The sequence below is a fragment of the Natator depressus genome, chromosome 6 (genome assembly GCF_965152275.1).
Source record: "Natator depressus isolate rNatDep1 chromosome 6, rNatDep2.hap1, whole genome shotgun sequence".
Taxonomy (NCBI): domain Eukaryota; kingdom Metazoa; phylum Chordata; order Testudines; family Cheloniidae; genus Natator; species Natator depressus.
Window position 1 is genome coordinate 98,553,198 of NC_134239.1, and position 12,561 is coordinate 98,565,758.

At 40.2% G+C, this 12,561-nt stretch overlaps 1 protein-coding gene across 2 annotated transcripts in view; it reads right to left on the reverse strand.

The window, feature by feature from the left end:
* The window catches only part of EML5 (EMAP like 5), a 305,038-nt gene that overhangs the window by 61,575 nt on the left and 230,902 nt on the right, over positions 1-12,561 (reverse strand). For both annotated transcript variants that reach the window (XM_074956087.1, XM_074956085.1), the window contains exons 26-28: positions 10,359-10,560; positions 5,657-5,783; positions 4,640-4,654 (exon numbers count right to left, since the gene is read on the reverse strand). In XM_074956087.1, the coding sequence (XP_074812188.1) occupies positions 4,640-4,654; positions 5,657-5,783; positions 10,359-10,560 (344 nt within the window). The remainder of the gene's footprint in view (positions 1-4,639; positions 4,655-5,656; positions 5,784-10,358; positions 10,561-12,561) is intronic.

Sequence of the window (12,561 nt, forward strand, 5' to 3'; positions counted from 1 at the left end):
ATTATGGATACCGCTAAGGCAAAAATCTCTGATGACCGCACATGTGGGTGCATGCACATCTACAATGCAATCGACATGAGCAAGCACTTGAAGAAGAATTAATGTTCATGAGGTGCTCACATATGCCCTGCACCACTATAGCATAAATACCTAATTAAAGACAGACAAAAGCGGCATCATCACTGGGAGACTACACTGTCTCCAAAGTAGGGACAACCAGACAGAATCCTGGGAATTGCCATCCATGAAAGATCAGAAGTATCTTCAGAACCCAGACCTTCAATGATTGATGTACCCTCTATATCCATAGCAATGTTTCTTTTTCCTCTGCAATGGAACTAAGTTCCCGGGTGCAGATCCCATCTGGGATCAGCTTCTGTTTGCTCTTTTGCTTGACAGCAGGAGGAGAGTAAACAGACTTCACTAAACATGGGGCCCAGCACTGGGAGGAAAATTCAGCACTCACAGGAGATGGCTTAGCTGGAGATTTCCCCAGTGCTGAGACACAGTGAGGAACTCTCACAAATAGCAGTATGCAGTTCATGGCTGAGAGGAGAGATCATCTAAGTCCCTAGCACTAAGGATACCCCACCATCAGATACAGACAATGGTGCTGACCACATCATCTGATCAACCTCAGAACTGGTCCCACAGTGTTTGCCAGCCTGAAGCTTGATAATAGAGGCTGGCCCCAGTGTCAATAGTTGGAAAGGAAGGAACTGAAGCTACTGAGGACCACACTTCTCTTACAACCTCAGCTCCTAACATTCTGAGCTATGTGAGAGTGCTGATACAGTCCTAACAAACACTACTTTTCCGGAAGATTCACAGTTCTTAGTGGGGTCGGGTAATGCCTTCAACAATAGGCCACCTTGTAGAAAAATATTTATTACTGGGGACGACACATGACTCAGGAAAAAAAAACCTCTCTACTTGACTTACATATTTCATGTTGAATTTTCAGGGTTGTCTGGTACCTTTTTACTTGTAAACTGAGAGACAATCATGGAACCTAAGGAAGCCACTCTTTAAGAGTCACTACAGAGAAATACACATTGGCCACAATTTTCAAAAATGGCTAATGATTTCGGATGTCCAACTTGAGACACCTTAAAGGGGCCTAATTTTCAGGTGGATAAATGGTCAATACTTTCTGAAAATCAGGCCCCTTAAAGGGATCTCAGTTTGGGCATCCAAAAATGGAGGCACCCAAAATCACTAATCACTTTTGAAATTCTTGGCCTTAAGTTTCAAGAAAATAACACTGCTTTTTTATAGCACTTTAACCAGTATGATTCGTGCATACTGCTCATTGCATTATACAAACTGGGCAATTCTCCCTTGATTTCACACTTCCATTCTTATGATGAGCTATTCTATAACCTTCCTAAAATCCCAAACTTTCTCTCTTCTGAAAACATGTCCAGTCAAATATTACAAAAAAAAACCCAACAATGCAGATGAAAAGAGAGAAACATTTAGAAAAGGTTTTTAATTAAAAATGGTTTCCCAATCTTTTGTGATCCATCAAATATATAAAAATGCCACACAGAAAAAATAGGTAAATAATGCACACACCTTAGAAGACATAAATCATTCAAATGTCACATGTGAGTGTTGCCTTACAGTCCATAACATTTTATCATTCTAAATAATGGATACAATAAACATACCAATACAGACTATAAGTCATAGCTATGTGAAAACACTCTGTTTCACAAGGGAATAACATGACTTGATTAGAAATGGGTCCAAACCAAAACCCGGCATCCAATTTCTCCCTAAATTTTCTGGAAATTCAGATCTGTATTCACACTTTGCAACTGACCTCTAACTCTGTATAGGCTGAACTAAATCCCTGAGTTCTACCACCCACATATTCTGTAAAAAATCTTCAGGTCAGAAATGTAAGGTTTTGGTCCATTTCTACTTTTAATATCAACCTTCAGAGCACTTTAGGCTGACACAGTCAAAGAGATCAAAAGGAGTTAATCACACAACTTCCACCAACTTTCAACAGGACCTGGGAACTCCCTTAAGATTTCAGACTTTATAGGCTGATAGTATGTAAATGAACTTTACCCAACTGTATGATCATTTTTATCTCATATCACTATTCAAGTAATAGGGAGTTTGTTACTTTGAATTCAGGACTAAAAAATAAGAAATTCTCCACTTCCATTTTTGAATATTTCAAAACTGCCTTTTCATTGGAAATGCCTACTTGGGCATCTACTATATCCAAATAAGGAGTTTCCAGTGAAAATGAAGGGTCACATGCTTTCCTTATATAAAACTGCATAGTAAGAGAATACTTACCTTATAAGTTTATCAACTCTTGGAAAACCAAAATTCACATTTCCTTGTCACGCTGTTGCATAAGTAACATTGTGAAGGAGGTAAGGGGTGCTACCCAAAGTTACCCAAAGCCAAAGCCAAAGCCACACAGGAATTAATAGCAAAGACCCCAAAGGTTCCAAGCCAGATGCATTTGTGGCTCTTGGCGCCACATTTTTCCTTCCCATCCCAGAACAAAAGAATAGATGGTACAGTTGTTGTGTTGCCATTGTCTCCCCTGCCTGATATTGGCATTAGTGGCCAGTAACGTCTCTTCTGGGGGTCAGCTGATAGCATGAGTTAATGCTGCTCAGAGCAGCTGCGCCTTCCAATTTTTCTGGACCCATTTCCACTGAGAGACAAGCCATATAAAGCAGCTGTTCCACCAGACCATTCCACTTTTTCCCTGTCTTGCTCTTCTGCAATGGGAGTTATACAGCAGGACTGTAGGCAATTATGCCATGAGGTTGGAGCATAGCATGTGGCCAGCCACCTCTTCCATACACCTTTAAACCCCTTTTCTTTCTAGTTTTTGTCCTTTTGTTCCCTTGCACTGCAGGGGAACAAACAGTCCCAAATACTGAAAGCTTCAAAAACATCTGTAGAATCATCTTCCTTTCAATATTAAATGCCTATACAAGACTGTCAGCACAAGCAGTAGAAAAGTCACCACAAAGTTGCAAAAATCCTGTTTACCCTGTAGGGGAAAACAGAGGAACTGTTCCCCAAAGGTGAAAACAAAACGGTTAAGGCAAAACATTATTAATTATGCAGGTAAAACAAAATTATATTACTTATATCTACTAAATTTAAGGAGCACAACATAGGATAAATGATGCATAAGACCACAAAGAAAACGCAGGCATAGTTACCATCACAAACATCTTGACTATTGCACTTGATGTCATAATACCTACATCACAGATGTACATAGTCTTATACCTCCATTACCAGGCAATATTCATTTCTCTCTATCCTATATAAAATTTTAATCTTGCTGCCCTATGTATTAAAAAGGTTAAGATAACTTCTAAAATATAAAAAGAAAAGGAGTACTTGTGGCACCTTAGAGACTAACCAATTTATTTGAGCATGAGCTTTCGTGAGCTACAGCTCACTTCATCGGAGCTGTAGCTCACGAAAGCTCATGCTCAAATAAATTGGTTAGTCTCTAAGGTGCCACAAGTACTCCTTTTCTTTTTGCGAATACAGACTAACACGGCTGTTATTCTAAAATATAATGTCTTGTTTACACACAAGTTTTGAAATATCCACATATTAAATGGGGGACATCCTCCCCTCAGAAGCACAACTTTACTTCAGTACATCTCTGCGGTCCTATGAGTACATTTAGTCAAAGATGGTGTAAAAACAAGAAATATTTTTACAGGTGATATTTTAAACTTTTTTGTAATACTTAGGCAGATGTATCAAGTTTACTCATAGCACAGACCCCCTGTTGTTTGATGTATATTATATACTCAACTGAAATGTAAGTGAACAAATGGAAAATGTCAAAGGAACAATCTTCATTAACTCCTTATGCAAAAAGACTGCACTGTAAACCCCTGAATCGGGATGTATACTATATACTTTCTGAGCACTGTCACAGCAATGAGCAGTTATGGTCTGCTTTCTTTCTGATATGTTCTGGAGTTCAGCGAGAAATACTGGCTTTCCCTTCATAAGAACACTCAGCAACAAGAACAAAATAGTGTTAATGGGAATAGTGTACTAAGAGACAATGCAGCTCTCTCCTTCAATACGGCAGAGGAGCCCTTAGCAATGGAAGCGTTATGCTTCCACTGTGCAAGTGGGGGCCAGGTAGGCATGCAAGGGGTTCAACCTCCTCATGTGCAGTGTGGATCCCGGTTTCACTCAAAGGGTGGGAGCGGGCAGACATGGGTTGCGTGTGGCCAGAATACATAAATACAGCATGGATTCTACATCTCTCTCGCTCACAGGGGTTTGCATGAAAGGACCATGGAGGTTACACTTCAGCCATTGGACTGAAGTAACCTCAGAACTGTTCTTCAACCAGGAGGAAGAGGGAAGACTTGTCCTCCTGACTCCATGCTTTTCTACCTCATGCCCAGCCTAACTACTCACACTGTGTATTTAGCTCTTTATTTGTCCTCTAATCCCTTCGCTGCCCAGTAACAATCTGCATTTTAATAAACAGTATATTGCATAATGCACCTTATTTTAAGCATTCATTGCTGTATCAATGTACAACTCTACTTTTCAAAGTTTTGTAATAAAAACGCTTTATCCTGGATTATTATAAAGATAAGAAACTTACCTTACTACCCCCTGCCTTCACAGGAAGCAAAAAGGGGAAAATGAAGAAAGAGAAAATAAAAATTAGTATATATTTAAGCAGATTTTTTAAAATTTTTGAACAGAACAGAATTGCAGTAATATTATAGCAGAAATCTGGGCTAAAAAATAAAAAAATGAATGCAGTGGATCAAATTCTGTCTCCATTACTCCTCCAGCCTCCCTAATTAGAAGGTTTTGGTCCTAACCTTTTAGGCCTTGATCCAACATCCATTGAAGTCATGAGAATCTTTACAGTGACTTCATTGGGGGCTGGACTTTGCTTACAATGCTGTAAAACTTATTGCATTTGTACTTTGGACAAGGGATCCAAATTAAGTTTGCATGGATAATCTTAATTATGGTATATCCTTATTTCTGAGTGCTTGAATTCAACTTTTATGTATATTAAGTATAGTTTTTCTGTATGTAAGTTCCTAAGTGTTTAAAAAAGCAAACTAAAAAAAAAATCCATCATGTGGATTCTTCTAACCCCCAACTCTCCACACATACATATCATCAGCTAGGTTGGAACATTTAGATCCATAGTCCGACTCCAGACCATTACCACTTTCATTCAGGGAGTAATTGATAGTAGTTGCAGGCTGTTATCCTCTAGCTGGATCAACCACTAGAGACTAATATGGCATACACTCATAACAATAAGTATCACTACCACTTTTTGCCTATAATAAGTATTTTATAGAGTTCAAAACAGGACATGATATTAACAAAACACAGACAAATGAACATATTATCCAAGAAATTATTCAAATGTTATCATTTACACAGGTCATTTATGCATTTTTTTAATTCCCTCCATTTATAAAAATGGAGGCATGATCTAGATGTAAATAATTGTCTGGTAATCAAAAATGTTTCAAAAGCAATACTGATTTAAAATGTGTTAGCTCTCTATGCATTTAATGCATCAATGTAATTATGTTTTATTATAAATGCTACTTTTTTTAGCTACATAGAACTCCAGTTTAGAAATTACCTTTCATCTAGTGATGGCTCCTTTTGTTGCAGATGAGGCTTAATTCCAAACATTGGTCTGATGTTTGTTGATAAGGCTTTGATGGTGTAATTAATTTCATTCTCTCGTGTCACATCACTGTCATAACCTAATAAAATCAATATAGTAAACAGGACTAAGAGAAGTAGGAAGTGAAAAATAATAAATAATTATTTTATTTCTGTAGCATCCCTTCTGCAGGAGCACTGGGAAATCAAATATAAAGTAATACAATATACATATAATTAAATACCACCTTCTTAGACAGACAAGGTGGTTGAGGTAATATCATTTATTGGACCAACTTCTGTTGGTGAGAGAGACAAGATTTTGAGCTTACACAGAGCTCTTCTTGTCTCTCTAATATCCTGGAACACAGAAAGATTTCAAAGGGCAGTAATTTCTACCACCATAGGGCAGCAGTGGGCAACCTGCCATGGGGTCTTCCATGCCAAACCTGCAATTGTCTGCTACTTACACAGCAAATAAAGATGTAAAACTAAATTACTTAGATTATGTACAGTTATTTCTATGCTGCCTTTTTAAATGTTTTTGAACAGCTATTCCCTTAAACTTGTAAACGTATTGTCAACTTGATATCAAGTTCAAATAAAGGGCATGTCATGGAAGAAGCTTGACTGGGAAGATTATCCCTATGGCTTGGTTAGCAGCTGTATGAACTGCTATAAAGAAAGTCCTTGTAACATCATGATTTCTTAGGCAGGCAGAGAGATATCGGAAATGTCTGAATTTTTCTCTTGCACTTATAGTCTGTGAATGATTGCTCTTTGCTGTAGTTTCTTTGTAACTGTAGTCTCAAGCATTTTCAAGATGACAGTATGGTAGAGCTCCCCAAACTGTTGGGTGTGCTCCTGTGGGGGGGCGCAGAGGAATGTTTGGGGGGAGTGGCTGGGGCCCGGGCCAGCTTCCACAGGAGGGAAGGGTGAGGGAGCACCACCCAGCTGTGCTCCTGGCCCCACCCCCTTCCCTCCATCTGTGTCCCCACCTTCCGGAGCCATGGCCCCGCTCCCAGCCCTGGCTCCCGGGGGCGGGGAAAGGATGTGGATAGGAGTAAGGGGGGGGCGAGAGGTAAAAAGTTTGGGGACCACTGTACTATAGTTAGTTTAGATATCTGTCTCACCAGAAAAATAACAGAAAAATAAAAAGTGGTGGGCCAGTGCCTGTACAACTTACTAAAGTGAAATGTCAATTTAAGTGAATTGGACCCAGATTTTTTATGAAGTCTCATTTTACACACATCCACGGACACCCCTCAGAATTCTTTGGTATTATCAGATCAAGACTTGTCACACATTTTAAAAATCACAGGTCCCATAGAATAGTAGTTTAGTTGTTGATGTATGTGTCACATTGGCAAAGGTTATGTTTAAGATTATACCTTTTTGACATTTTAATATTGTATTGTTTACGTTTTGTGCTGTTTTGTGCATGTATTTTAACTGTTAGTTCAGCGCCTAGAGCCTCTATGATCAACTTTAGAAATAAAATAATGATGCCAAGATTAATTACTTTTTTGGATTGGAGCAAACATAATAGTTTGCTATACAAATTGTTCTCCAAATTCTTGAGGCTGGGGTTCCCTACGATCTGATTCCAAAATTCCAGCTGCCTATCAAACACATATTAACTGCAACCAAAATAGTTTCAGAGTAACGGCCGTATTAGTCTGTATTCGCAAAAAGAAAAGGAGTACTTGTGGCACCTTAGAGACTAACCAATTTATTTGAGCATAAGCTTTCGTGAGCTACAGCTCACTTCATCGGATGCATACTGTGGAAACTGCAGAAGACATTATATACACAGAGACCATGAAACAATACCTCCTCCCATCCCACTCTCCTGCTGGTAATAGCTTATCTAAAGTGATCACTCTCCTTACAATGTGTATGATAATCAAGTTGGGCCATTTCCAGCACAAATCCAGGTTTTCTCACCCTCCGCCCCCCGCCCCCACCCAAACTCACTCTCCTGCTGGTAATAGCCCATCCAAAGTGACCACTCTCTTTACAATGTGTATGATCATCAAGGTGGGCCATTTCCAGCACAAATCCAGGTTTTCTCACCCCCCACCCTCCCCTCCAAAAACCACACACACAAACTCACTCTCCTGCTGGTAATAGCTTATCCAAACTGACCACTCTCCTTACAATGTGTATGATAATCAAGGTGGGCCATTTCCAGCATAAATAAATAGGTTCCTGGGTTAGTGGTTCTGTTGTGTGGTATGTGGTTGTTGGTGCAAATACTCACCAACAACCACATACCACACAACAGAACCACTAACCCAGGAACCTATCCTTGCAACAGAGCCTGTTGCCAACTGTGCCCACATATCTATTCAGGGGACACCATCACAGGGCCTAATAACATCAGCCACACTATCAGAGGCTCGTTCACCTGCACATCCACCAATGTGATATATACCATCATGTGCCAGCAATGCCCCTCTGCCATGTACATTGGTCAAACTGGACAGTCTCTACGTAAAAGAATAAATGGACACAAATCAGATGTCAAGAATTATAACATTCATAAACCAGTCGGAGAACACTTCAATCTCTCCGGTCACGCAATTACAGACATGAAGGTCGCTATCTTACAACAAAAAAACTTCAAATCCAGAGTCCAGCGAGAAACTGCTGAATTGGAATTCATTTGCAAATTGGATACTATTAATTTAGGCTTAAATAGAGACTGGGAGTGGCTAAGTCATTATGCAAGGTAGCCTATTTCCCCTTGTTTTTTCCTACCCCCCCCCCCCAGACGTTCTGGTTAAACTTGGATTTATGCTGGAAATGGCCCACCTTGATTATCATACACATTGTAAGGAGAGTGGTCAGTTTGGATGAGCTACTACCAGCAGGAGAGTGAGTTTGTGTGTGTGTGTTTTTTGGGCGGGGGGGGGGGGGAACCTGGATTTGTGCTGGAAATGGCCCACCTTGATTTTCATACACATTGTAAGGAGAGTGGTCACTTTGGATGGGCTATTACCAGCAGGAGAGTGAGTTGGGGGGGGGGGGCGGGGCGGAGGGTGAGAAAACCTGGATTTGTGCTGGAAATGGCCCACCTTGATTATCATGCACATTGTAGGGAGAGTGGTCACCTTGGATAAGCTATTACCAGCAGGAGAGTGAGTTTGTGTGTGTGTGTTTTTTGGGCGGGGGGGGGGAACCTGGATTTGTGCTGGAAATGGCCCACCTTGATTTTCATACACATTGTAAGGAGAGTGGTCACTTTGGATGGGCTATTACCAGCAGGAGAGTGAGTTGGGGGGGGGGGGGCGGAGGGTGAGAAAACCTGGATTTGTGCTGGAAATGGCCCAACTTGATTATCATACACATTGTAAGGAGAGTGATCACTTTAGATAAGCTATTACCAGCAGCAGAGTGGGATGGGAGGAGGTATTGTTTCATGGTCTCTGTGTATATAATGTCTTCTGCAGTTTCCACAGTATGCATCCGATGAAGTGAGCTGTAGCTCACGAAAGCTTATGCCCAAATAAATTGGTTAACCAAAATAGTGTCTCTCTCACCTCCAAACTTGCTGAGTCTGATCGAAATGCTTAGGCTTTGGCTGTGTTTTTTCTCTGTATATATGTAGACAGCTGCAAAATAGCCAAAGTCTTCTGAGCAGCCTACAAGATGGTGACAGATTTGCAACACAGAAACTAAGACCTGTTTAAGAAGCAGGGGAGGAGTTCAGGAGAATCCTCCCCAATTAATGTTTTAAAATGCCTATTTGGTGTGATCTGATTTATTCCAATGCCAACAAAGTTAAATTGCCTTCAGAAGAATCTAACATTTAGTGATAAAAAGCCAAATCTGGCAGGGATAGTTTAGAAGTATCTGAAGATTGTGATTCATTCTCTTGAATGTAACAGAGGCAAGCAAAACTCATTTGGGAGCACAGAGGAGGTACTGACAACCTTGAGAAAATCTTGAGCACCCCTGCCTGAGAACGAACTCCTGAGCTATGATTTGAATAGGAACCCTTTATAATCCACGCATTCCGTATTGCAGGAAGAACTGATATTTAGTTCTATAAAATGTGATTAAATGTTGTTACTCCTGTTCATTTTAGAATTGTATGATAAGCTGGCCCATAATACTAACATGAGCATATTTCAGGCTAGTACACTTAGATACAACAGACAAGGGCTTTTTAGAAAACCTCAAGACAAGCAGATTCATTCATGATGTAGATTTCAACAGACATACAAATCCTTTTCTTCATAATTTTTAAAATAAATGGTGTTTAAACATGAACTTTATTTTGCTGACTTCTTTAATATAATTATTTATTGATTTTAACATTTATATCGGTTTCTGGCAGTTAGATTCTGCTGGTACACCAAATCTATCTATGCAATTTCCAGTGCTGTGTTGTGGCTAGAGCAAATTCTTGGGTTCTGTTCCACAGACTCAGACACTGAATAGTTTGGTGGTCTTGGGAAAATCACTTAATCTATCAGTTTCCCCATGACTATATTTATTGGTCTGTACCTCACACAGGATGCTATAAAGTTTAATTAATGTCTCTAAAGTAATTTGGGGTCTTTGGGTAAAAATAGTTATGTAAATATTTTCATTTCTAAATTGGCAGTTTTTCTAAAAGAAACAAGAATTGCTCTCTTAGACTAGTATTTCTTAAGAATATTACTGACCTCCATCTTCCTCAGAATCTAGATCAGATTCTTCACTATCACACTGCCTGCTCTCCCGATGTCCCTCCATCTCATAGGTCCACAGCATTAGAGATGTGTCTGCCCCACCAACAGTGACCAACAAACTGTCCTCATGAGTCCAACGAACATTTGTTACATGCGTACTATGGGCCACATACTTTTTAAATTTTCCAAACTTTCCCTAAATATGAAAAAAAAAGAGACAAAAGTTTAATCAACTCTTCTAAATAAAATTAAAATGAGCTGCTAATAAAAGACATTTTTGTCCACTGCTATTTCCTTAACCTTTTAAAAGCATATGCTTTAAAACAGTTTTACATTTATTCTGTATTACATAATTTGACAAATTCCTCAATCATCCAGAAACTTGGTGAAATATAAACCAGATCTGCACTTCCAGTGGGGCTCTGGTTAAGAAAACAAGGAGCAAAATCACTGCAATTTACAATAAGAACATAGGAATGACAATACTGGCTCAGAGCAATGGTCCATCTAACCCAGTATCCTGTCTTCTGACAGCGGCCAGTGCTAGCGCTTCAGATGGAATGAAACAGAACAGGGCAATTATCAAGTGATCCATCCCTTGCTGTCCAGTGCCAGCTTCTGGCAGCCAGCAGTTTAGGGACATCTGGAGCATGAGGCTGAGTACCTAACCATCTTGGCTAATTGCCATTGATGGACCCATTCTCCAGGAACTTATCTAATCCAGTTATACTTTTGACCTTCACAATATCCCCTAGCAATGATTCCACAGGTTGACTGTGCATTGTATGAAGAAGTACTTCCTCATGTTTGTTTTAAACCTGCTGCCTATTAATTTCATTGGGTGAGCCGTGGTTCTTGTGTTATGTGAAGAGGTAAATAACACTTTCCTATTCACTTTCTCCACACCATTCATGATTTTATACACCTCTATCATATCTCCCCTTAGTCATATCTTTTCTAAGCTGAACTGTCCCAGTCTTTTTAAAATCTCTCATATGGAAGCTGTTCCATATGCCTAATCATTTTTGTTGCCCTTCTCTGTACCTTTTCCAATTCTAATATATCTTTTTCAATAATTTATTGCATTAGTGTTCAAGAATCTTTCACCAACTATTGATTTTAGTAAGGAAGGAAAAAACCAAATGTTCGAATTAAATATAAAAAAACCTGGTTACTAACCTTCCATAACTGTTGTTCTTTGAGATATGTTGCTCATGTCCATTCCAGTGTATGTGTGTGCTTGCCCTGAGCACCACCGCTGGAAAGCTTTTACCTAAGTGGTATCTGTCGGGTCAGCTCTGGTGCTCCCTGGAATCGCATGCTCATGATACCGGTAAAAAAGGGCCCTGCCACCACCTCAGTTCCTTCTTGCTGTCTAACTCTGACAGAGGGGCAGGTGGGGGCAGGGTTTGGAATGGACATGAGCAATGTATCTCGAAGAACAACAGTTACGGAAGGTTAGTAACCATTTTTTCTTCTTTGAGTGCTTGCTCATGTCCATTCCAATGTAGGTGATTCCCAAGCAGTTGTGCAGGTGGAGGGTTTGGAGTTCACTGGCATGCTGTTGTAATACCTCTGGGCCAAAACCTGTGTTGTCTCTACCCTGCTGGATGACGGCATAGTGAGATGCAAAGGTATAGACTGATGATCGTGTTGCTGCTCTACAGGTTTCCCGGATAGGAACTTGAGCCACAAACGCCACCGAAGATGCTTGAGCCCTGGCAGAATGTGCGATTAGGGCAGGAGGAGCAGGCCCCTTTGCCAGGTCATAGCATGTGTGGATACAGGAAGTGATCCATGATGAGATTCTCCGGGCTGAGACTGGAAGGCCTTTCATTCTGTCTGCAGTGGCCATCAAAAGCTGTGTAGATTTTTGAAATGATTTAGTCCTTTCTAAATAGAAGGTTAGTGCACGTCTGACATCCAGCGAGAGGAGTCTCTGTTCCTCATTGTTGGCAGGTGGCTTCAGACAGAAGGCTGGAAAGAAGATATACTGGTTTCCATGGAATTGCGAGATCACCTTTTGAAGGAAGGTGGGATGTGGCTGCAATTGAACCTTGTCCTTGAAGAAGACCATATAAGGTGGCTCTGATGTAAGGGCTCAGATTTCTGAGATCCTTCTGGCAGACATAATGGCTAGAGCCCTGCAAATCCAAGTATATCTGCTTTATTTCCGTGGACCATTTTTGCGGATCGC